A 24,858-nucleotide genomic window follows, 5' to 3' on the forward strand; every position below is an offset into this window, starting at 1 on the left:
TAATTGAGTTTAGAAGCTAGGAGTGCACAAAACAGCAGTTGAGCTAAACAAAGTGGCACAATACATCCTATTTGCAAGAGTATGTTTGAAGGCTCCCTAAGGGCCATCTGGAGCAGGAGTAGCCTGGGGAAGCAAGCAGACTCAAGAGCTTTCTTTTGAAATGGAGCATTTGCCTAGGAAGATGTTTTCCCTAGATTTCTGCATGTGGTGCCAATCAAGATTACTGCAAATTAAAACTACTTTAATACCGTCCCGAAATTTAGACAACTTCCACTGATGCAGAATGACTGATGTTGGTCGAAGATTAAAGTAAGTACTAGTAATCCAGGAATGAAAGGAGCTAAGAGTTATTCTTGTAAAAAATGGATGACATGGAGTGTGTAAATAATGGGAGCAAATGCAGCAGGAAATCTTAGAACATTTAAAGTCTAATACATTACAAAGAGAGTTCAATGCTGATAAATGTAGAATAATAAGTTTTATGGGGCTTTATCATATGCTATAAGTTGGTGTGCATCATAAAATACGAGAAATAAAAAAATAGGGTAGTTGGAAGACAAGTTTGCACGTTATTTATGAATGATGAAGAGTGAAATGAATGAGAAGAAGAACAGGTAGACAGTGTCTTGAATAATGATGACTTTGATGAGTCGTTATCACACAAATCCATGTGCTTCATAAAATAGGAGGAATGTTAAAGAGCAGAAGACTCAAAAGACAAGACTACTCAGAATGAGGCACAGAATGGAGGAAGAGAGGGATCCAAGAGAAATGCACAGAATAATGATGACTTTTATGAGACTTTCACTCACCAGCCTGGATCCTTCATAAATATAAACTGTATAGAAAATAAAAGAGCAGCAAAGAAAAGAGACACGTCTGTGTCTGTCATAAAATATGAGCAAATAATGCCAACTAGGCTTGACAAAATAAAAACAAAAATAATTGAGCCTAGAACAGCTGTGGGAAGACACAATGTCTGGATTAATATGAACAAATAAAATGAGTACGCGTAGAATTGTCTTGCCAAAACGGAATCAGCGACCACCTAGGTAGGCTTTATTGTTGCAAAGGCCACCTTGTTAACTGGTAGAGCCTTGGCAAGTTTGGAATTACCCCCTACCCCCGCAAAAAGACATCAGCACTTAGGGCTCAGGAAGACATGTTTAACTGATTTTTGAGTGTCTCTTCTCAGCCTCTCTAGCTCCAATCCCTATATAGTTTGCAGGAGATTTTCTCAGCTTGTTTCTACTTAGTCTCTACCCTCCTTGTCGAATGTTCTATAAAGACCTTCCAAAGGTTACTGTATAAAGCTACATGTTTTTGTTACATTGGACTTAGAACTGGGACCAGATCTATCAGGATTAGTTCAAAATCCAGAATTCAATGACTTTCAAATAAGTGTCTTCTCGATTAGAACAAATGGTATTTCAAAATCTCAAACTGTCAAAATCTCCCCCCAAAAGACTGGGAGAATCAGACAAGGCAAAGCAAGTAACAATATGCCATTTGCATACCATTCAGAGCCATGATTTACAGAACTCATAAAATGCACAGCTCACTGGAAAAAAGAAAGCTACTGTCTTATGTCAGAACTAGGAATGTTGGTCTGGGAGCTCAACACACAAAAACACCAATAGCAACAGTTAATGCGAGCTTACTTTTGTGTAGTACTTAATGGCTTATAGTTTGTTTGGGGGGAAGACCTTAGGTAATGCAGGGTAAATCCTATTAGCATAACTTATATCCAATTCATCTGATTGTGATAGAATTTAGTAGTGAAGTTTATTGGCTATAATATATAAAACAAACTTTGGATGGTAACCATCTTGATTTTCAGAGATGTTTTTCTCTCTCTCAAATGATCTTTGTGGCCATGAGCCTTGAGATACAATGCCTCAGCTTGCTAATTCTGTTCAAAGAAGGTATAATGCCAGGGTGGAATTAGTATGGTTACTTTTGAAAGTCATGTTTGCCCAAATAACATGGCCCTCTTTAATCCAAACTTGAGATTCCCTGGATTGACTGAATCCCACGTGGTGAAAAAATAACGTTAACTCCAGGAATAAAATCACTGACCTTGCTCAACGTTCCTCAACACTACCAACTCCAGCTATAAAATGCACATTCTAGAGCTCAGGGCTACCAAAGCTAGGATTTGAATCCCCCTTCCCCCGCCCCCACCCCCACCCCCTCTGCCACCCTCAATAATGGCAGACTAGCAAAGTTCTTTGCTTGGAATTCGCTCCTGGGCCCTCTTCTTAACTGTCAAGCTCCTGAAATTTGTTACAACTTGACCAGGCTAGAAAACCTACACATTTTACTGGATTATATCTGGGAGCTAGCCCTGTTTAGGGGCTAATTTAATGAAACTCTATTTTTTTTTTTTTTTTTTGGCAAGGGTGAAACTCCTTTCTTTAAAGGGAAAATCTCCTGAACTATTTTATTTCAATCAGGCAAGAGAAATGGAATGCTGTAGCCAAAGACCATGTCTCTTTTACAGACTAACTCTTAAAGTTTACTCAACTAAGTCTGCTTTATTAAAAAATTGTTTTTCCTGAAAAGGCAATTTGTCAATATGTATCAAGAGCCTTAAAAATGTTCACACCTACATATGTCAATGCATAAAAAATGCACACAACAAAATGATATTGCTAATTACCTCTGAGGAGAAGACTAAGATCTGGGAGGGGGATGGTGAGCAGAGACTTGAGTCATATGTACGATAGATTCATGTATTAATTAACGTAATCAATTTTAATTTTAATAAGAGAAAAATATTCTTCCACAACTGGGACTATCTCCCAAGAAAATAATAAGAGATTCGATGCAGGAAAAGTTAAGAAACTACTAAATGTCCTAAAATAAAGGATGGATTAAACAAGTTAAAGAATATGTTGTTTTAAGGCTATATTGTATAATAACAAATGATATATTAAGGAATTTCTGATTATATTGGACAATGTTAACAATACACTGTTAACTTAAAAATATCAGGATACAAATCTATACTGAGTATAATCCCAATTTTGATGGGTAAAAAAGATATACATGCCATTCTCAAAATGTTATTAGTAGTTACTACTGGTTGGTGAAATTACTATTTTCTTTGTTCTACTTGACTGTGTTTTCCAAAGTTTCTCCATCTTGGCTTTTAGAATCTAGTTGTAACATGCTTTTATATTTGCCTTTGATCTTGTGTTGCAGACGTGCTTGTGTGATTCGAGGCCAAGTGGTGGCTGTAGATGGAACCCCTCTAGTAGGGGTGAATGTTAGTTTCTTGCATCACAGTGATTATGGGTTTACCATCAGCCGGCAAGATGGAAGGTACGTCAGTATTGCTTCTAATCGTTGTGGGGGCCAAATACTGACTTCTAGCTGTGAATCAAACCAGGGCTCAGCTGATGCAGTGTTTATAAACCCATCTTCCTTCGAGCTGTATTTGGGAAAGTCATTGGTGATATTTATTTCCTCTATTCCCCAACTAAATCAAACCATATTTCCCTTCTAACCATGCACTATCACTCAAGCCTTCTTGAAACCTTGGCCATGTGCAAAGTTTTCTACCCTTCATCCAATTCCATTAATCAATCCAGCTTCAAAATTCAGTGAGATGATGCAGGTGATAAAGAGGGAGCCGTGGAACACTTAGGCTATTCTCCCATGGCAGCCTCAAAATATTTCAGAAACGAAGATGTCCAGGGGCACCTGGGTGGCTCAGTCAGTTAAGCATCTGACTTTCGCTCAGGTCATGATCTCATGGTTTGTGAGTTCGAGTCCTACATCGGGTGAGCTCAAGCCCTGCTTCAGGTGAGCTTGAGCCCCACATTGGGTGAGCCCGCTTTTCTCTCTTGCTCTTTCTCTCTCTCTCTCTCTCTCTCTCTCTCTCTCTCTGTCCCTTGCTCACTTGCACTCTCTCTCAAAAATAAAATAAAATAAGAGTTTAAAAAAAAAAAGAAATGAAGATGTCCAAAAGGTTTCTTCCAAAAGTACAGAATTCATCCTCATTAAGATATAATGGTGTCTATATAAGTATAGTGATTTAACTTCAACATCAACCACCAAGCTACTCTAAGGGCTTCTCAGGTTCTCTGAGACCTGGGAAGCAAGACCACTAAGTAAAATCTTTTCATCCCAGAAAAGGATTTGCTCACAAAAACATTTTTGTTTATCGTTTAGATAGACATTTGTTCAGACAATATTGTTCAGAATAGGCCCATGTGTCCAGCTTAAAGGTACCTATTTAGGACTCACAGGAACATCATAATAATGGCCTTGAGGTGCCCTAGTCTCCAGATGGCTACCCTTAAAATAACTGCTCACAACAAGCTGCTTTGGTAGTCACATAAAGAGATGTTGGCTGGAGCTTTATCACAGTGTGAGAATCTGATTTCAAGAACCAACAATCAAACCTTAGTCCTAACCACTTCAGAATTGTTAATTGTTCAACCTGGGATATGCTGGATTTATTTTTTCAACTGCTTATCAAGAAAATGCTTATAAAGATTGGTTAAAGAAGATACGGAAGAGTTTTAACATACTTAAGAAAACAAACTGTTTTTAAGACTTGAGTAAATCATATAAATGATTCGCATGTAAATTAAGTTGCTAATTATTAACTAGCCATCTATTTATTAGAACAAGCTCAGCAAAACTACTCTGGGTACAGATAGTCTGAATACACACACACACACACACCCATTGCTTATATACATATAAGCTATAAAAAGTACATTTCCTTTCAAATGACCCATAATTGGAGCTCTCTACTAATTCAAGTGGACCTTTCTCCCAATTGAATTAAATGATGAAATTTTGGTAGTTCATTCACCAGCAACTGGTACACAAAAGTGGCCTCTCCCTTGCCAACATGTTCAGCCATGTGCCAGAAATTGAGAAATGGATTATTTCTTTAAATAGAATGTGTCCCCAGAGACATTTGAGTTCTCTTGGAGAACTCGTGGGCCCTTAGTTTTTTTTAGCATGTGTATAAAGGTTTCAGTGAATTATTTGATATTTACAAAAGAGCTTAAGAGAAACAATGTCTAAAAAATCTAAAAATTTCTGTTTCCAGTTTACTGAAAACATTAAAGAGGAACAATTTTTGTTGTTATTTTTGTGGATTTTGTTTTAAGTAAAATGCCAAGACCCTGGTCTGCTGAGCTCTCTGTGACAACTAGGTTTATGTAGATGACAGATACAGTCAGAGTCCCCTCTGGCAATAACTCTCCCCTCAGGCTCCGCAAAGGGTGTAACTGTTCAAAATCTGTGCCCCAAATGCCAAGCAGACTGTCCCACTGTCATCTCTTAGACATAAAGTGACAGTGTGATGGGCGTTTCCATTTATATGTCTCTGCTTGTTGCTATCTCAGACTGAGTAAGTACATTTTAAAAGCAGAGTCTCATAAGGAAACTATACCTGAGAGCAAAAGGATTATAGAAAGGCTGAGATTAGCATTTAAATACCTAGTAGTCAGAGTGTGATAGGTAAGAAGCTGTAAGCGCCCTCTGTCTCCAGATCTCAGTCCAACCTGCCTGCCACTTTGCCTATAGTTCCCACCAATGGTATCAGAGCTTTGGGTTAAGCTGTTGACTCTAAAAGTCCCTGTTAAATGCAAATATGTTATGTGGGATGTAGAACTAATTACCCCCATTATCATCCATTGGCACAAGTTAATTGACAACTTTCCCTAGAGAACCAGGAAAACTCTAGGTCAAGGGACCAAAGTGATGTATAAAAAGCAGAAGGAAGGTTGGGAGTGGAAGACAGAGCCCTCTCAAAGTAAGAAGAGATTAGACATGCAGATTGGGAGAGGCCAAAGTAGCAGAATAGAAGAAAAAGGCAATTCTAAAGGAAAAATGAATATGAATGAGTATCTACTATGTGCCAGGCATTTTCATAAATGTTGATCTATTTCATCCTCACAACAACTTTATGAGAGAGGAGGCATTATTATCCTCCCCAGTTGGCAGATGAGAAAACTTATCCAAATTAACACAGCTAACAAGGGTCAAGCCCAAACTTTGAGCTCAAGTAATCTGGCTCTTATCTTCTATGATTAGCCACCTTCAACCTAGATTATGTAATAGGTGCTCAGTAAGGTTTTGAAAGAGAACGAACGTTTCATTTATAGTTCAGCTACTGACAAGCAAAATAGGTAAGCACTGAACTTCTTAGAAGATTCTTGAGACACATTAAAGGTCTCAAGAACTTTATTTGGACAACTTTGGAAAATGAACAGAATTCCCTCTGATTCCCTTCAAGGCAAGAATTTGTAGATTTATGGATACCATAAGGCAGAGATAAGCATTTCACATAGCCTTCCAAAGTCTTCCATCTGTGCTTAGGACTGGTCTGACTTATAGAGATTGAGAAGTCTCCAAACAAATACATTTTCTCCCTTGGGTCTTTTATACTGTCATATGACTTGATAACCTGTTCTTTTTTTTTAATGTTTATTTATTTGGAGAGAGCACTTGAAGGGGAGGGTCACAGAGAGAGAGGGAGAGGGAGAATCCCAAGCAGGTTCCATGCTGTCAGCACAGAGCCTGACGTGGGGCTCCATCTCACGAACCGTGAGATCGTGACCTGAGCCAAAATCAAGGGTCAGATGCTTAACCAACTGAGCCACCCAGGCACCCCTTGATGACTTGTTTTTAATGACCCATGCCAGTGGAGATCATTTGTGATAGGGGAAATCTCAAAGAATTATTCAGGGAACGTGCTGTTTGGCATTGGAATGATTTAGATGGAATTTTGGCCACAGATCCACCTTCCACTTCCATGGCAGTTAATGAGCCAATCAGACAGTGTTTACTGTATGTGCCAGCTAGGTGGTAAGAAGAAAAATCAGTCCGGGTTCTCCAGAGAAAAAGAACCTCTGTGTGTGTGTGTGTGTGTGTGTGTGTGTGTGTGTGTGTGTATACATATATACATATAAATATATACATCAGAGAGAGATTTCAAGGAATTGGCTTATGTGATTGTGGGCATAGGCAAGTTCGAACCTGTAGGGTAGGCTGGTAGGCTGAAATCTCTTGGGAAGGAGTTGACGCTTTCTCTGCAGTCTTGAAACAACTCCTTCTTCCTCAGAGAAACTTCAGTTTTGCTCTAAACGTCTTTCAACTAATTGGATGAGGCCCTCCCATATTATCAAGGGTAATATCTTTTACATAATGTCAACCAAGTGTAGATATTAACCACATCTACAAAGTACCTCAACAGCAACACCTAGATTAGTGTCTGATTAGGTGGGTACTGTTGCCCAACTTGACGTATAAAACTAAACCATCACAGGAAGCCTAGGGGAAGTCCCCAGAAGAACTTAAAAATCAGCATCTGCTAGTGCACCTGGGTGGCTCAGTTGGTTAAGCTTCCGACTTCGGCTAAGGTCATGACCTCGTGGTTCGTGAGATCGAGCCGTGCATCTGGCTCTCTGCTGTCAGCACAGAGCCCACTTCATATCCTCTGACCACACCCCCCCCCCCCCCCCCGTCCCTTCCCGACCTCTCAAAAGTAAATAAATAAACTTCAAGAAAAATCAGTATCCACATATGGTAATAATCAAAAGCTGGCCTAGAGTTCATTTGAACTGAAAGAGAAAACATCTGTAAATGTAATAAGGCAATGGATCTGATTTGAGAAGAAAGTTAACATTTGTTGAGTCTCTGCTGTGTGCTTGACCCTTAAGTCTTTACCTTATTCACTTGTTTACAGTAGTAGCTGGGTGATAGATCATATCAGCCCCATTTTACTAATGAAGAAAGAGAAATCCATGGAGGTTAAATAACTAGTCCATACACACAAAGTTAACATGGCAGAGCTGGGATTCAGACCCAGGTGTGTATGAAGCCAAAACCTCATTATTTCTACAAAACAAGAAACCTGCCCTGTCTGCTTAATCTTTCTAGAAGTAAAGAATAATTCCCAGGTACACATGTTTTTGTTTGGATGTTTATTTGTGTGTGTGTGTGTGTGTGTGTGTGTGTGTGTGTGTTTGCGTTTGTTTTTGTTTTCAAATAAATAACCACTTTAGTTTTAAAGATGCAAGAGCCAAGGTTTGGGCAAAGCAAAGTTGCCCAAGGACATGGAGGTAAATCAACATAGAATATGAACTAGAGGAAAGGTCTCTTGTACAGTGTGGGATTTTCCCCACTGTACTTGCCTTAAACTGCTTCTGTATTATGAATTCAACCTCTCTGTCTTAAATCATAAGCCATTTTGGTTTTCCTTTTTTAGTTCAAACCTAGATTATTTTCTATAGCTATTGTAGTTCTTCAAATCCTCTTTTTGGAAACTGCCTCAGTATTACAGCTACTCGACTGAAATAGTAACAATACAAAATACAGTATTAGCCATCCTTTGTTACTGTCCATTTATCTTTATCTGGAAGATTTCTGCAACAAGACATGATTGGCAATGCTATAATAAATATAATAAATGTCATATGAAGGGAGTAGTAAGCTATCCATAATTAAGTCTGAGTCCCTGTCAGGGCATTCTATCATTGAAAAAATGTTTTACAGAAAGATCTTTTTTAATGCAGGGAATCGCTTACATCTCTCTACTGTGGTTTTAAGTTGCTTTGAATATTAAGGAGCAACTCATTGCCCTTTATCCATTTTTATGAGATAATGGTAATAATTTATCATTAGCTTACTTTTACAGAGTATTTTATGCTTTTCGAATGCTTCCAAGTACATTATCTCAAAGATATCATTATACTTACAAGAGAAGTAAGGTAGGATCATCTAGTGCAGAATGAACTGGAATCTGAGTCTGTTATGCTCCAATGCAAGAGTAATGTCAGATACCACATCAAGTGATGGACAGAATTGGCTTACAGGAGAGGTAGTCTTGCTTTGTCAGAGATATGGAAGGTGTTGTCAGCGGAGATGGATAGGGTCCATTACAGGCTGTCTTGCAAAAGGAAACCAAGAGGCATTCTAGACAGCACCAGAAATCCTAAATGTAGAGTTCGAGTAGAATCAGGAGCCGAAGTGGGTAGCCAGATGTGGAGGGTTCAGGCATGGTATTGTTCAAGCAAATTTTACTGAACAGGTTTCGTAAATGCCATCTCAAAAGACACCACCAGATTTCTGACACTATGTTTGTGACTCTGAACAAGGTCGTTAACCTTTTGGCTCTTTACTTTTCCTGAGTTACATTATAGGATTTTTTTTCTTGACGATGAATAATGCATCATATTAAAGATGCTGCTGGATGTTAAATGGTCATCTTTCTGTTATCTCTAGCACAAAGGGGGAGCAGTGATGTAAGACACGGCTTTGCAGAAATCCGTGCAGTGATTTTGTCTCAGGTAGTATTAAAATTGGCTTACAAATTTGGGGTGAATATCAACTGGTGATACGGAGTTTTTTCTCAGAAATCTCCTAGATAGTGAAAAGAAGCCATCCATACATTTAGGTAGAGGGAATTTACAAAATAGAAATACGAATGGATGTAGTTGAGTCCCAAAGGAAGGAAAGTGCACTAAAATTACTCATTATTTTAACTTGAATTTTATTTTGGTTGTTCATTTGATTGAAACTGTCATATATTTTTCCTTCTCAGCTTTGACCTCGTAGCCGTTGGAGGTATTTCTGTCATCTTAATCTTTGACCGCTCACCTTTCCTGTCTGAGAAGAGGACACTCTGGCTGCCTTGGAATCAGTTTATTGTGGTAGAGAAAGTTATCATGCAGAGAGTTGTATCAGACCCACCATCCTGCGACATCTCCAACTTTATTAGCCCAAACCCTATTGTGCTTCCGTCACCACTCACATCATTTGGAGGGTCCTGTCCAGAGAGGGGAACTATTGTTCCTGAGCTGCAGGTGGGTACATCGGCCTTCGAATGTATAAAATCATAGTATCGTGGGGTGGTCAGCAACATATAATGGCTAGATTCCTTTTCCTGGTACTCTGGCCAGCCCTGTAATGAACTGCCCTCCATTTGTCAAGAGAAGCTTTCAAATGGAATCTCTCTGGCACACATTTGCAGGGTGGTTGGCCAGCACTACAGGGTGCTATCTGTGGCTATAGAACAAAGCAAGGTGAACTAGCTGTCGTGAGAATTAAACCCCAAACCTTGACCTAATGAACACTGTGCTCTAAAGAACAAAGCTAGCTGGATAGCTCAATAGTGACAACGGTATAATCAATGAGGTAGGACCGTTTGTGGTTCTGAAATTAAAGCTCCTTAAGAAATCTAGTTTTCTTCCATTGTCCAGTTTGTATCCATTGCCATTGTTCTTAATAGTCATGACAGCTCCTCTTGTTTGGCTGTGTTTGGTAAAGGTAGTTTTCAAGCTTGTGGGTTTTGTTTAAAGCTTTGCTTTTGAGTGTTCAAGCTTTATAGCCCAGAGGGAGACATATTCTTGTACCTTTATATTTTATAGTACCTGATAATTTTTCTTTATTGAGTATTCCATGTTTTCATCTCGATAGTAAGCCATTCAAACATCTCTAGTATAGTTTTCTCATCACATTGTAGAAACATTATAATGATAGTTAAATCCAGAAGCCCCCAAAATGGACCCATAAGTCATACAGATCCAGAATTCAAGAAGTATACTCAAGAGGAAGTAAATGGACATTCCAAGGTTGACTTGGTTTTTCTTCCATCACAATATTCCCAGCAGCTATTAGCAGTGCCCAGAGGATACCACTTGTGAAAAGCTCCTAGAAAATACTGCTGTACAGGAAAAGGTGTCCAGTGAGTTGTCCCTCCTGTCTTTCCCATTTTTTTCCCTTGGAAAGGAAGCAAAAACAACACCATATTCTTTTTTTTTCTAATTTTTTTAAGTTTATTTATTTTCAGAGAGACAGAGAGTACAAGCAGGGGAGGGGCAGAGAAAGAGGGAGACAGAGGATCCGAAGCAGGCTCTGTGCTGACAGCAGAGAGCACGACATGGGGCTTGAACTCACGAACCACGAGATCATGACCTGAGGTGAATTCAGACACTTGACCGACCGAACCACCCAGGTGCCCCAACAAGACTCTATTCAATGAGTGCATTGGACTGGTACACCAATTTCTGTATACTTGTCATTAGGAAGCGTGGGTCTCTTCAGCACCAAAGTTTTTAGATTGATCTACGATTGCACATTTCCATAGGGAAATGAAATGCTAAAGTGGTAAACGTCACCCTAGCCTTCACTATTGTACTTCTGCCACCATCTAAGAAGTCAGAGCCATTAGACCGCTCTGGTATCAAATAGCTAATGTAGAGGAAGAAAAATCAGGCCAAGAATAGACAAAAGGGGTTTGTGTTCTCAGAGGAAGAATGAGCAGAAATCCTGGACAATGTGAGATACCGTGTGTTTAACAACCAGGTCTACTATGTGCACTGGTTTAGAAAAGGAAAAAGGGACAAGGTTCTGAGCTAAACGTGAACGAGGGCACAGAAATATCTACACAATTCTTGTCACCTTAAGTGTATCAAATAGGCTCTTTCTTCAACTGGGTTTTGAAAGTTGAAAGTCATAGAACACCAAATTGAGTTTTAGTGACCACTTTTGGTTGTTTAACTCCATCTGTGCTGATAAACAAATAAGTAATAGCAATTAATGAAAGAAGCCAAGTGCTATTTTCATTCTGGGACCAATGTTTAGTATAAAATTTGCACAGGAGTAATGGGAGTTATTTGCTTCTCAGTCATAGGTGCCAACTTTGAAAAACTTGTTCCCAGCTCTTGGTATATCCAAGCACAGAGAAATATGTAAGCGAAATTTGATTAAAAATTTGGCCCTCAAGGTCATTCCAAAGGTCCAAAGAAGACAAGTTTGATGGCATCAGTAAAGATTAATTCTGGGGAAACCATAATCTCTGTCATAAAATATCACTTTGCTGAGCCTGTTTCTGGAGTCCTTCCTCCTAGAGAGCCTGGCCTGAATAAGGATTACAGCAGTGGTTTTGTGATATATGACTTAACACACCAAACAAGATTTTGTGTGTGTGTGTATATAAGAAAAAGACCCCTTAATGGAGCCCACAGCACTGAAATGCTTGACATTCAGCAGTGTGATCTTTTCCAACTCCTTCTAAGCAATTTTTGGAACACTGTGGAAAAACCAAAATTGTTCTTATCACAGTCGTTCCTGGCAGGGAAAAAAAGGAGAGCAGTCGTCAGGGTTGCTTGGATGTCTTGTCCCCACGCAGACTCAGTGCAAAATTCGAAACCCGTGGTCACACGGCCTCACAGATTCTTGCCTTGACATCCACAGATCCCTTTAAACTCTCTCCTTTGGTGTGTTTCCAAAAGAAGAAATCATCCTTGTCTACCTGTGACCAGTGACAGGAGCCAATCTGCCTTTTTTTCTCTCAGGTGGTGCAAGAGGAGATCCCCATTCCTTCCAGCTTTGTGAGGCTGAGTTACCTGAGCAGCCGCACCCCCGGCTATAAAACCCTGCTTCGGATCCTTCTGACACATTCAACCATTCCCGTGGGAATGATAAAAGTCCATCTCACGGTAGCCGTGGAAGGGCGACTCACGCAGAAGTGGTTTCCTGCCGCAGTTAATCTCATCTACACGTTTGCCTGGAACAAGACCGACATCTACGGACAGAAGGTTTGGGGCCTGGCAGAGGCTTTGGGTATGTTGAACTAATTCCGTATGAATAGCAGCATTGTGTTGCACGACACCGTAAATACTAGTTGCGTATTAATTTACATGTGGAATAATTATATATGGACAAATGACGACTGTCTTTTATTTAAAGGATCTAAAGCATTTTTTTCACTCAAACCCTCTCTTTGGGCCTATTTAGAGTTCCCTTTTGACACATTTTTGCTTCAAAACTAGTTCAGTTCTCCTTTCCTGATGGCTTATGTACTCGTGGAATCACACACTATCTGACTTGTAACTGTCTCCAGAGCTGAATATTGCCTTCTAACTGTGACCTTTGGTGTGGCGTTCTTTAGGCCATGTTTTTGGATTTGACATTTAGACTGTCATTTCCACTTAGAAACTACAAAATTTTAACTTCTAGGCATCTCCACGTATTGTCTCTTATGTCTAAGATAGTTAGACTCCATTAACTTGTTACTTCAGTAGGTTACATTTAAAAAAAATCATCTTACCTTCCTAGTCCTTTTGATTTTCTATTTCAGGGCTTTAAAACCTAGAATTTTGTAGGGACTTTAAGAGGTCCTCTGAGCCTATGGTTTTCAGCTACTTAATTCTCGGACAAACGACATTTTTTTTTAATGCTTATTTATTTATGAGAAAGAGAGAGAGAGAGAACATGAGCAGTGGAGGGGCAGAGAGAGAGAGGGAGACACAGAACGTGAAGCAGGCTCTAGGCTCTGAACTGTCAGCACAGAGCCTGACACAGGGCTCAAACTCACGAACTGTGAGATCATGACCTGAGCTGAAGTCAGACGCTTAACCAACTGAGCCACCCAGGCACCCGTCGGACGAACAACATTTGAAAAAATTAGACTGAAACAGATTTGCCAACTTCTGATTTTGCCAAGTAAGAGTATTTTTTTTTATTTTTTTTAACATTTATTTATTTTTGAGACAGAGAGAGACAGAGCATGAACGGGGGAGGGGCAGAGAGAGAGGGAGACACAGAATCGGAAGCAGGCTCCAGGCTCTGAGCCATCAGCCCAGAGCCCGACGCGGGGCTCGAACTCACGGACCGCGAGATCGTGACCTGAGCCGAAGTCGGACGCTCAACCGACTGAGCCACCCAGGCGCCCCAAGAATATTTTTAAAAAGAAAGAAAAGAAGCCACTACAATCTACCTACCACTACCATAATTTCATAAAGGAGAGGGATATCTTAACATCAAGAAAGGGAATATTCTATCTTTAAAAATGACAGTTAGCAGTCTAATACTGATGCTCGGGATGAGAGAGAGAGATAGACAGACAGCAATGTCTTTATTTTTCACTCTGAGGAAGACAGTGAAAACTTCCTAAAGGAACCTGACACAGGTCTGTGGAGTCACAGTCGGGAGCCATTGATTCTTGTGTCTTCAGGCAATATCTCGTGGAAACCACCCTTGGACAGATGAGAAGACTATTTTTAAAGTTCTCCAGAGGAGATATTTTCATATCCTCCCTTGGAAGGGTCTATCATAGAACCACTCCCATACATCTTTTAGACTATAGTGTATCAATTTCCTCCCTTTCTTTCCAGAGGAAAACTAATAGCGGGGGTGAGGGGAATCGTTGCCCAAGAGAACCTCATATACTTAAATAATTAACTCCCCTCTGTTGGACCGTATTAGAATGCAAGAAACATAGAGTGGTTCAGATTTCCTCAGCGGGCAGTTCCTGTAAAGACGTGGGAAAGTAAGAAAGAACAAGAAAAAGCACTAGCAAACTGCAGCCTTGCTGAAGATACATCGTAGTTCTAGAAAGCCAGCATCTGTTTTGTCAAATAGCTCCAGTTGTCCCTCTCTGTAGCAAGAGGCCACTGCCTCCCTCCTTGGTGACTCAGCTATACTGATGCCTGAGCTCATCACTTCTCCTGCCATATTAACTACCCTCCCTTTCTTTCAGCTCTTCAAACTCCACAGTCTACTGACTTGCTCTGTATCTTGCATTCAGACTCCTCTTACAAACAATATCAGATTGTGTCGGCCAGTCACCATACAACAAACACCCTAAGCAGACCTCTACCGTTAGGCTAACTACCATCACGATTGCTGGCCAGCTATGGAGTCCTGCTTAATTCTTATTTCAGTGAGTGTAGTGATTAAGAGAACAAGTCTGGAGCCAGACTCCTTCCCTGGGTTCAAGTCATCAGTTCTCTACTTACTAGCTATGAAACATTGGGTCCATTAGTTAATCTCCAGGTGCCAGAGTTTCTCCATCTATCAAATGAGTATCATAAGGTGACTGCTACTCACAGGTTATAATAATATGAGGATTAAATGAGATAAGTAATGTAAAATGCTTCACACATGGTAAGCACTCAACAAATATTCTGCTCTGATATTGGCTTTTCAGTTCTGCTGTGGCCGGGGTATTGGGATCGCAAGGTATAAAGCATGGGGCCGACGCAGGTACTTGTTGTCTCGGCTTCTCTAAGTAGGGAACTGGGTATATAGCAGGCAAGCACTCAGTTACTCTCCAGTTTCCCTCCTTGCCACACACACACACGCACGCACACAATCTCTTCCCTGCCCTTCTCTGTGCTATGAGAAGCTGGCTTCTATGGACCGCATTGCCTGGGCTCCTTTGCTCTCTGGCTTCCCATTTGGTCAATAGGTGGTACCATCTGGAGACCGCAGAATGGAAGAAGGAGGTCAGGGTATTTACCCTTCTCCCTGCCTCATTGCAATTCTGGCAGCAACTAGAAGATGGCAGCTCCTATCCAGTTGCCCCTCCTCCACATCCCCAAGCCCTCTGGTCTTCCGTATCGCCATTCCCTCCCTTTGCCCCTGCAAACCCAGAAGCCTTCTCAGTGTTGTCAGTCCCTGAGTGGATCAGCATCCCTGATGGATTCCCTTAACCCAGCTCCTCGTTGTGCAGCTGTAAATAGTGCCTTCATCTGACTCTCTGCGCAAACACTTGAGTGTGATATGTGATTCCTGCTGGGACCTTGACCAGTGCATACTTGAACCTCATGTTCTCTTGAGGATACTATCCTAAAGCCTTTGCTTCTCTAGAATAACCCAAAATTCCTCTAACTTTTCTCCATAGGGCTTTGTTTTCCCATTCCTTATTACCTTCCACAGAACCCCTGCTAGGTCATTGACTTTTTTGTTTTTACTTTCTTCTTAAGTTGTGATACCTAGCAATTTACCCAGTACACTCACTCATGAAGAGCTGACCAGGACAATATATAGCAGTCATTTCTTGCCAGGGTTCACATAAATGCAGTTCAACCTTACTTTTTAATTTACTCTCTCTTTTTTTTTAAGTTTATTTATTTACTTTGAGAGAGTGAGAGCACATGCACGCATGAGTGGGGGAGGAGCAGAGAGAAAGAATCCCAAGCAGTCTCTGCACTGTCAGCAATACGGGGCTCGAAGTCAGGAACTGTGAGATCATGACCTGAGCCAAAATCAAGAGCTGGACACTTAACCGACTGCGCCACCCAGGCGCCCCTAAACTTACTCTTTTAAATAACGGTTTTATTAAGATGTAATTCGCGTACCACAAACTTCACCCACGTGAAGTGTACATTTGAGTGACTTTTAGTATTTTCGCAGTGTTGCACAACGATTACCAATGTCTAATTCCAGAACATTTTCATCATCAGCCCCACAAAGTAGCACCCCACACAAACTAGCAGTCACTCTCCCTTCTAGGCCCTGGCAACTACCAATCTCCTTTCTGTCTATGTATCTACCTCTTTTGAACATTTCAAACAAATGCAATCATACGATATGTAGTCTTTCACATCTGGCTTCTTTCTCTTGGCATAATGTTTCCAAAGCTCATTCACGTCCAAGCCTGTGAGTACTTCATTCTTTGCTACGACTGAGTAATATTCCATTGCATGGCTACACCACATCTTGTGCTGCTATGCACATTCAAATATAAGTATTTGTTTGAATATCTGTTTTCATTTCTTTGGGGAATATACCTAGGGGTAAGACTGTTGAATCATACGGTAATTCCGTGTTTGACTTGTTGAGAAACCACCAAACTGTGTTCTACGGTATCTGCACCATTTTATCAACCTTACTTTATGCATAAAATGTGTTACTTCTCGTTCTTTTAAATACCTCCAGTGCTAAAGATTCTAAAATTTTCTTCCTTGTTGGAGTTAAGCAGTCTTAATGACTTAGCTTCTGGTATGCCCATGGATTATTGAATAAACAACTAAAACACAAAGAAAAGCAGAGACTTTCTAGTATACACAGCAGTGATGAAGATCCCATTCCTACTGTTTGCCGACAGGTGTTGGTTTACTTTCTATTTCTGCAATCCTGTTCCTGGTCAAAGCTTCCTGAAGCATTGTGGCTATAAAATGGCCTTAATTAAAATGCTCAAATAGATGTTGTTGGTTCATTTTTAAGGCTAATAAAAGTAATAAAAGCAAGAGAAAATTGATCGACTCAGAAATATCCAAAGAGAGAGGAAAAAAGTGTTCCTCGTGGTATTTTATGTGCACTTAAAGAGCATATTTTTTAGAAAGAAAACTGGCAAAGATCTCAAGAGAAATGGTCAAAATAATTTCAAGTGTAGGGCGTAAGATGGACTATGGATTATTTACCTTGTAGGAAATGCCCCTGATAATGGTTAAGGGGATTTTATTTCCTACCTAGTATCCATTTCCATGTCCATGGAGACTAAGAGAATTTCTTGACAGTGGTAAAAACATTAGAGCAGATGGTAGAATGAAGTTTGAGAAATTTGATTCTCTGCAGATAGATTGTGAGCACCTTAAGAACACAACAGACAATAAACAGTTCAGGTCATATATGAATGGAGACAAAGTGATCAAGTATGTGACCACTGAGCTCATACCTTAATAGAGATGACTGAATCTAAACAAACAACGAAGAAAACGTTTAGTTGTACTCCTGCCCAAATTTTATAATCGCTTAACTAACGTGAGAAGAAATGGACTAAATTTTGCACCGGATACTAACAATGGCTAATATGGTTAATATGACACTTCTCGGATTTGCTTTGGATTTAGAGATCCTACCAGTCTTTTGGTAGGCAGAATAATGACCACCACCCCCAAAGACGTTCAGCCCTGGAGTCTGTGAATATATTCTGTTACATGGCAAAAGAGAATTCAGGTTACAAATGGAATTAAGGTTGCTTATCAGCTGACCTTGAGATGAGATGATTATCCTGGATTATCCAGGTGAGCCCAGTGGCATCACAAGTGTCCTTAAAAGTGGAAGATGGTGGGGCGCCTGGGTGGCTCAGTCAGTTGAGCGTCTGACGTTGGCTCAGGTCATGATCTCGCGGTTTGTGAGTTCAAGCCCCACATCGGGCTCACTGCTATCAGCACAGAGCCTACTTCAAATCCTCTGACTCTCTCTCTCTCTACCCCTCCCCCACTAATGTTCTCTCTCTCTCGCTCTCACTCTCTTGCTCTCTTGCTCTGTCTCTCAAAAATAAAAAAAAAATTCGAAAGTGGAAGATGGAGTCAGAAGGGGAGGTCAGAGTTAGGGGAAGGTATAACCATAGAAGAAAGGCACAGCAGGATGAAATATTGCTGGCTTTGAAGATGGGGAAAGGGAGTCAAGAAACAAAGAATATTGGTGGCCTCTAGAAGCTAGAAGAGGCAGGGTGATGGATTCTGCCTTAGAGCCTCCAGAATGAATGAAGACTTCAGACACCCTGATTTTAGCTCAGTGAGAACCATTTCAGACATCTTACCTTCTTAACTGTGAGATAAGAAATTTGTCTTGTTTGAAGCCTTTAAGCTTATGCTAATTGGTTACACTAGTAATAGGAAACAAACCTTGACCAATATTCGTACAGTCCCAGTTCTAGCAAGGATTTTGGTTAAAACTGTGGCTAGAAGATTCTCCCACCCTTCTTTCTCTTCATGCCAGTTCAATATGAACTTCTGTTCCCTCCCTGCCCCCATTTCTGGGTGATGGAGAAAGAGGAGATCAGCTTTAAACAGGCCGAATTTGAAGGGATGCTCAGTATCTACATTGAAATGCCCGCCTAGTTTGAAATGTGGGACTCTTGTTTCCCACATAGCTCAGCTGCAGGGAATCGGTGTCATCTCTCAGGGCCAGAGTGTCTCAAAAGAAGAACAGAGGGTTGAGGGACAGCCACAGTGAGAACAGGAGTGCTTGAGACCCTAGAGCATCCCACCATTTTTTGCAATGAAACCCATTTTGCAAGCAGTGGGGATAATACCAGAGTGAATAAATTACCAGCAGAGATTGTGTGAACTACTTCCTTGGCGAAGTATCAATGGCAACTGATAAGATTGATTAATCCCAGTACAATATTGATCAAGTCGAAGAAGAGTAAAGTCACCCCCAGGGTTGCAGTACAAAAACCAGAATCACTAGTTCATCCGGCTTAAAGATTTTGTTGTCTGATCCACAGACAAGACTCCCCTGCTAAAAAACTCCATCTGTGCATTTGAAATAATTTGGCCCTAGTACTTGATTCTCTAGCTCTAAATAAGGTATGATGTCTGGAAATCATCGTATATTATTTAGTTTCTTTCCCAACTCTGCTGCTCGCAAAACAATGAAAAAAAATCATTGTTGTTAAGTTCACAGTGCTGTTAAAATTCTAGAGATGGCGTATTTAATTTGACAAACTGGCTTGTTCAGGGGCCCTGATCTGCATCCATTATATGAATTTTGTCAAAATAATTCCCTATGTCTGCCTGGGTCCGCATACATTATCAATATGTAATAATGCATTCTGCGTGGTCTTCATTTTAATTAAATTAAATTGTAGCGGTTTGGAGTCCTGGAAGTTCAGGAAATCAGCCATCGCCTTTAGTAGCACTGCTATAAACAATTCCATTTTTTTTTCAAGGCTATTGGCAACAACAATTGCATAATTATTTAGTACAGTAGTTTGCCAAGAAAGAGTGGCGTTTCAGGGAGAACTAGACTTCCTAAAGGTTCACGGTGCACAGGAGTCCATCTAAATTGTGTTCGAGACAAACAAGGGAACATTAATAGTAATAGGTGCTAAGCTACGGTTGCTTTGTGCACACAAAACATCCCTGAGAACGATGCTTTAGTGTTCATAAATTTCCTTTCAGTAAAACCTACAGCCACAAAAATAGCATCCACTGAATATTTTAATAATAAATGGGTAGTGCTTTACAATTTGCGAAGTACTTTCACATACGTTATCTCATTTTAATCCTTATAACATTCCTGCCTAGTCGTCATGGCGCGACGAATATGATCTTCGTTTTACAGAGGGGGAAACTGAGGTTGGAAAAGAGCAAGTGACTTGCCTAGAGTCCTCCACAGAGTTGGGACTCAAACTCAGATCTCCCGGTCCGGAGTTCTGCATGCCTTTCACTGCTGCCTCTCTTCACTAAATTGACCAACCCACCTTGCCGAGTACCCAATTCAACGCCCCAGTGGCTTTCTGTCAAAGAAGCTAGCAGAGATAATAATCTTTCATCATCTCTCTCCACTCATGAATTCATAATCGTTAACTGAGAGCAGGGCTGTTTTATCCATTCAGCTTTAGAGGCGTAGCACCAAGGATATGAGTTTTTCAAGGGCCTGCAAAAAATGTTTGCAACCTGAAAAATAAGTATATTGGCACCAAAATATGAAAAGAAAGCCAGAAAATCAGCATTAATAAATGTTTGAATAAATGTCTACAAAATGAAACATTGTGTCAGCTTGTCAACTGCTTCTCAGTTTTCACACTTTCATATGAAATATTTTAATGCTGGGAATGCGTTGTCGGTTGTATCCATTTTAATATGGCTGATAAGATGTGAGATAGGACCTCCAAAAGTAAGAGTGCCCGGAGCCTACCGGGGTTTTTTAATGACCAGATACCCTGGTAACCAAGTGCTCTGTGCCCATTTCAAACTGCTGGCCACACCCATTAGTAAGATTGTGAAATCCATTTGGTGAGTCAACCAGTATTTTTTAATGGACTATAATAGAACAAAAGTGAGCAGAATAGAGAATATCAGAATGTAAAGCTCTCAGTAGAGTATTATTTTGGAAGACTTGGTTTCGATTATACGTATGTGTATGTCTGTGTGTGTATCTCCCCGTGTGTATGCTGGGTCACAGTTTAATGACTTTCGGGCATAAGAATTTGAAAGCTATTGGTAAGAGGACATAGTCAAGAGACAGAAAAATTAAATGATTTTCCAAACCATCTGTCCTGTTTTCCAAGTCAGGCTTTATGATTATTCTTGCCTCCTACCCCCCTCTACCAACCCATATCAGAGCATTTACGGAGATATCTCTCCAAGATTGTGTGACCGTATAATTTATCATTGAAACCAAGATACTTCTGAGAGTAAAAGGGAATGCTGTTCATTATTACATCAAGACCACAACATAACTGGGTGCTGTTTTTGGCCAACCAGAATACGTGGTACTTCTCCTTCAAGGCTGCTCCCTGGCCTCCCTGAAAACCTTATCTCTTTCATTCAGAGCAAATAAAACGTTATTTATTTAGCACTTCTGAATTGTGGGTCTCTCCCTTAATAGCTGTGATCTAGCATAGCAGGAAAGAGCACTTGCTTATGAGTCCCTGGGTTTAGCTCTGGTTCTGCCATTTACTAGCCAGATGACCTTGAACTAGTCACTCTACCTCTCTGACTCTATCGTCTCATCTATCAAATGGGAGTAAATATATCTTCCTCAGAGGTTTTTGTGAGTCGTCAAATTAGGTAATTTACACAAAAATGTATTTAACTGTTGCGTGCTCTGCAAATGTAAGTTGATATTATTTTTGTGATGGTTATTAAGGAGGCCACGGATGAAAGTTCCCAAAGGTACGGAGCCCTTCAGGGTTTGGCCTCTCTCACATGACAGATTATCCTGCCCTGCATAATATCCACTGTGTCTGCAGTGCTTAGCAGATCACCTGCCTGGCACATAGAGCAAGCAGCTCAGTGAAGCTTTGCTGAGTCATTAAGTAACAGCCCCCTGCTTTCTAGTACAATATTGTATCCCTTTTAATCAATCATGTTGTTTTAAAAGATAACCAGTCCATTTTCAAGGTGAATCTATTTCCTAAAACCTCTCCAAAGAAAAATGCCTAAGTACTGCTAAAGGATAGTAATCTTTTGTTTTATTTTGCACTGGGAGGGGGAAAGGGGTGGTTGTTCATTTGTTTTTGATGCGCTACAGAGAAACCAACCCTCCAGCCACCCTGGCCTTTTTTAAATCTCCCCGAAGATACCAAGCCTCAAGGCCTTGCACACGTACTGCTGTCTCTCTAGAATGTTCTTCCCTGTATTTCATAAGAGAAACCCCTTCTGCATAAAGAGGCTTTTCCTTGCTTCTTCATTCTACTTTAAACTGTCTTGTTATGCTCACTATTGATATGCTTCATTTTCCCATCATAACATTTACCACCGTGTGTGTGTGTGTGTGTGTCTGTGTGTGTCTGTGTGCGTCTGTGTGTGTTATTCTTGTTTTATATTTTTTCCTCCCACTAGAATGTGAGCTCCACATGGGAGGGACCAGGGGCAGGAGGAAGTGCTGTCTTATTCAGTCTTCTTCATCCTCATACCCTGAGTTCCTGACAACGAGAGGTACCCTTTAAATATTGCATATTTGTTGAATGACTGAACAAACGAATGAACAAGGACAGAGACTAAAGCAGACCCCTTAGCCTGTATAATGGGATGACGTGCCTGCCCAGGGAGAGGAGAGCAGTGCCCAGGCGCACAAAGGCACTCGCAGATGTGGGTGTGAGCCTCTATGTCATCCTGCCTTGGAGGCACCGAGGTCATCCGGGTTCCAGGTTCACTTGTATACAGCTAGGCTCGAACAAAGCAGCCAGGAAAAAAAAAAATCTCCAAATATTAGATTTCAGTGGACAGGACCTCTTGGCAAAAGTGTTGTGTGACGGCCTCACTGCTGGATGCTTTTTACTTTTCCTCCTGTATTCATCCAAATACCTCACTTTTATTATTTTTATTTTTATTTTTTTAATTTAAATCCAAGTTAGTTAACATGTAGTGTAATAATGATTTCAGTAGTAGAATTTAGTGCTTCATCACTTACATATAACACCCAGTGCTCATCCCAACAACTGTCCTCTCTAGTGCCCATCACCCATTGATTCCATCCCCCCACCCAACACCCCGTCAGCAGCCCTCAGTTTGTTTTGTGTATCTGAGTTTCATATGGTTTGTCTCCCTCTGTTTTTATCTTACTTTTGCTTCCCTTCCCCTTCGTTCATCTGTCGTGTTTCTTAAATTCCACATATGAGTGAAATCACATGGTATTCGTCTTTTCCTGACTAATTTCACTTAGCACAATACACTCTAGTTCCATCCACATTGTTGCAAATGGCAAGATTGCATTCGTTTTGATCGCTGAGTGGTATTCCATTGTATTATACCACATCTTCTTTATCCATTCATCGGTTGATAGACATTTGGGTTCTTTCCATACTTTGGCTATTGTTGAAAGTGCTGCTATAAACAGCGGGGTGCATGTGCCTCTTCAAATCAGCATTTTTGTATCCTTTGGATAAACATCTAGTTAGTGCAATTGCTGGGTCGTAGGGTAGTTCTATTTTTATTTTTTTGAGGAACCTCCATATAATTTTCCAGAGTGGCTGCACCAGTTTGCATTCCCACCAGCAGTGCAAAAGGATTCCCCTTTCTCTGTATCCTCACCAACATCTGTTGTTTCTGAGTTATTCATTTTAGCCATTCTGACAGGTGTGAGGTGGTATCTCATTGTAGTTTTCATTTGTATTTCCCTGATGATGAGTGATGTTGAGCATCTTTTCATGTGTCTATGAGCCATCTGGATGTCTTCTTTGGAACAGTGTCTATTCCTGTCTTCTGCCCATTTCTTCACTGCATTATTTGTTTTTGGGTGTTGAGTTTGATAGGTTCTTTATAGATTTTGGATACTAACCCTTTATCTGATATGTCATTTTCAAATACCTTCTCCCATTCAGTCAGTTGCCTTTTAGTTTTCCTGATTGTTTCCTTCCCTGTGCAGAAGATTTTTATCTTGATGAGGCCCCAATACTTCATTTGTGGTTTTGTTTCCCTTGCCTCCGGAGACATCTCTAGTAAGAAGTTGCTCAACTGAGGTCGAAGAGGTGGTTGCCTATTTTCTCCTCTAGGATTTTGATGGTTTCCTGTCTCACATCTGGGTCTTTCATCCATTTTGAGTTTATTTTTGTGTATTCAACTACCTCACTTTTAACACTATCATGTCTAAACCCTATTTTTTTTATAAACTGCTAGGGTATACTGATCCTAAGTATTACCCAAGCAAATCCAGTGATTCATTAAAAAATAATACATTATAACCAAAATAGAGTTTCTTTTAGGACCACAGAGAAGGTTCAACAGTAGGAAGTCTATTGCTATAATTCACCACCTTAATAGATTACAAGAGAAAACTATGTGAATATTTCCATAAGTGCTGAAAAAGCAGTTGATAAAAATTCATCACCTGATTCTGACACTCCTAGTGAGCCAGGGAAAATAGATAGATCAACAAAGCATTTCAGGCCACTGGGCAATGTGTCAAACTGAGGAGCTTCTGGGGTCATCTTATCATATGATAAATCACTAGAGGATAGGAAAAGGTAGAAGTTCTAAGAACACATATGTGTTCTCAATAGATAGCACTGTATCTGTATAGTCTTGGTCTATTGTTGCCGTGGCTTTCATTTGGTTCCTTAGGTCTCTCGTCCTTTGTTGTTTTTGTTGTTGTCTTGCATTAATCTACCATTTTAAAAGAATGGGAAATATTTATTGTTGTAGTTAATGATTCCTTTTGGATAAGGAAGTTTTTATCTTGCCATTAGTTACCTTTTAAATGTCATGAAATTCTTTGTAGGATGTTCCCTGAGGTTGTGAGGGAACATGTGAGTTTCTCCCACTATCAGACTACTTTTAATTATGTGTCGCCTTTATAAATGCAGCCATTATGATTTCTGAAGCTGTTGAAAATCATCTGCTTAATCTTGTCATATTTTGTACATCAGTTTCATTGCATAGCATTTTTGCCTTGCCTATTTAATGTCAATCTCCCGTCCCAGCCCTTATAGATGAATGTCGCAGTCACTGAATTGGGTGTCAGGGGCACGGGGGCCCTTAGCCGTCTTGCAGTCCCCACATCATACATATGCTACTGCTTGGAGAAGTAGAATGAGCTTTCAGTTCTTTTTTCCAATGTCTAATGGCTTTGCGGCAAGCTGCAATCGCTCTTTAGACACCAGTATAATAAAGTTTTCTTTATCAGCCAGTCTTAATATTT

The 24,858-nt window shown here is 40.3% G+C and overlaps 1 protein-coding gene across 6 annotated transcripts in view; it reads left to right on the plus strand.

Annotated features, from left to right (window-relative positions):
* The window catches only part of TENM1 (teneurin transmembrane protein 1), a 781,688-nt gene that overhangs the window by 629,428 nt on the left and 127,402 nt on the right, over window positions 1–24,858 (plus strand). For all 6 annotated transcript variants that reach the window (XM_019438138.2, XM_019438139.2, XM_053892078.1 and 3 more), the window contains 3 exons: window positions 3,208–3,327; window positions 9,575–9,836; window positions 12,330–12,597. In XM_019438138.2, coding sequence (XP_019293683.1) covers window positions 3,208–3,327; window positions 9,575–9,836; window positions 12,330–12,597 — 650 coding nt within the window. The remainder of the gene's footprint in view (window positions 1–3,207; window positions 3,328–9,574; window positions 9,837–12,329; window positions 12,598–24,858) is intronic.

This window comes from Panthera pardus, unplaced genomic scaffold (assembly GCF_024362965.1).
Source record: "Panthera pardus isolate Hobbes unplaced genomic scaffold, ASM2436296v1 HiC_scaffold_27, whole genome shotgun sequence".
Taxonomy (NCBI): domain Eukaryota; kingdom Metazoa; phylum Chordata; class Mammalia; order Carnivora; family Felidae; genus Panthera; species Panthera pardus.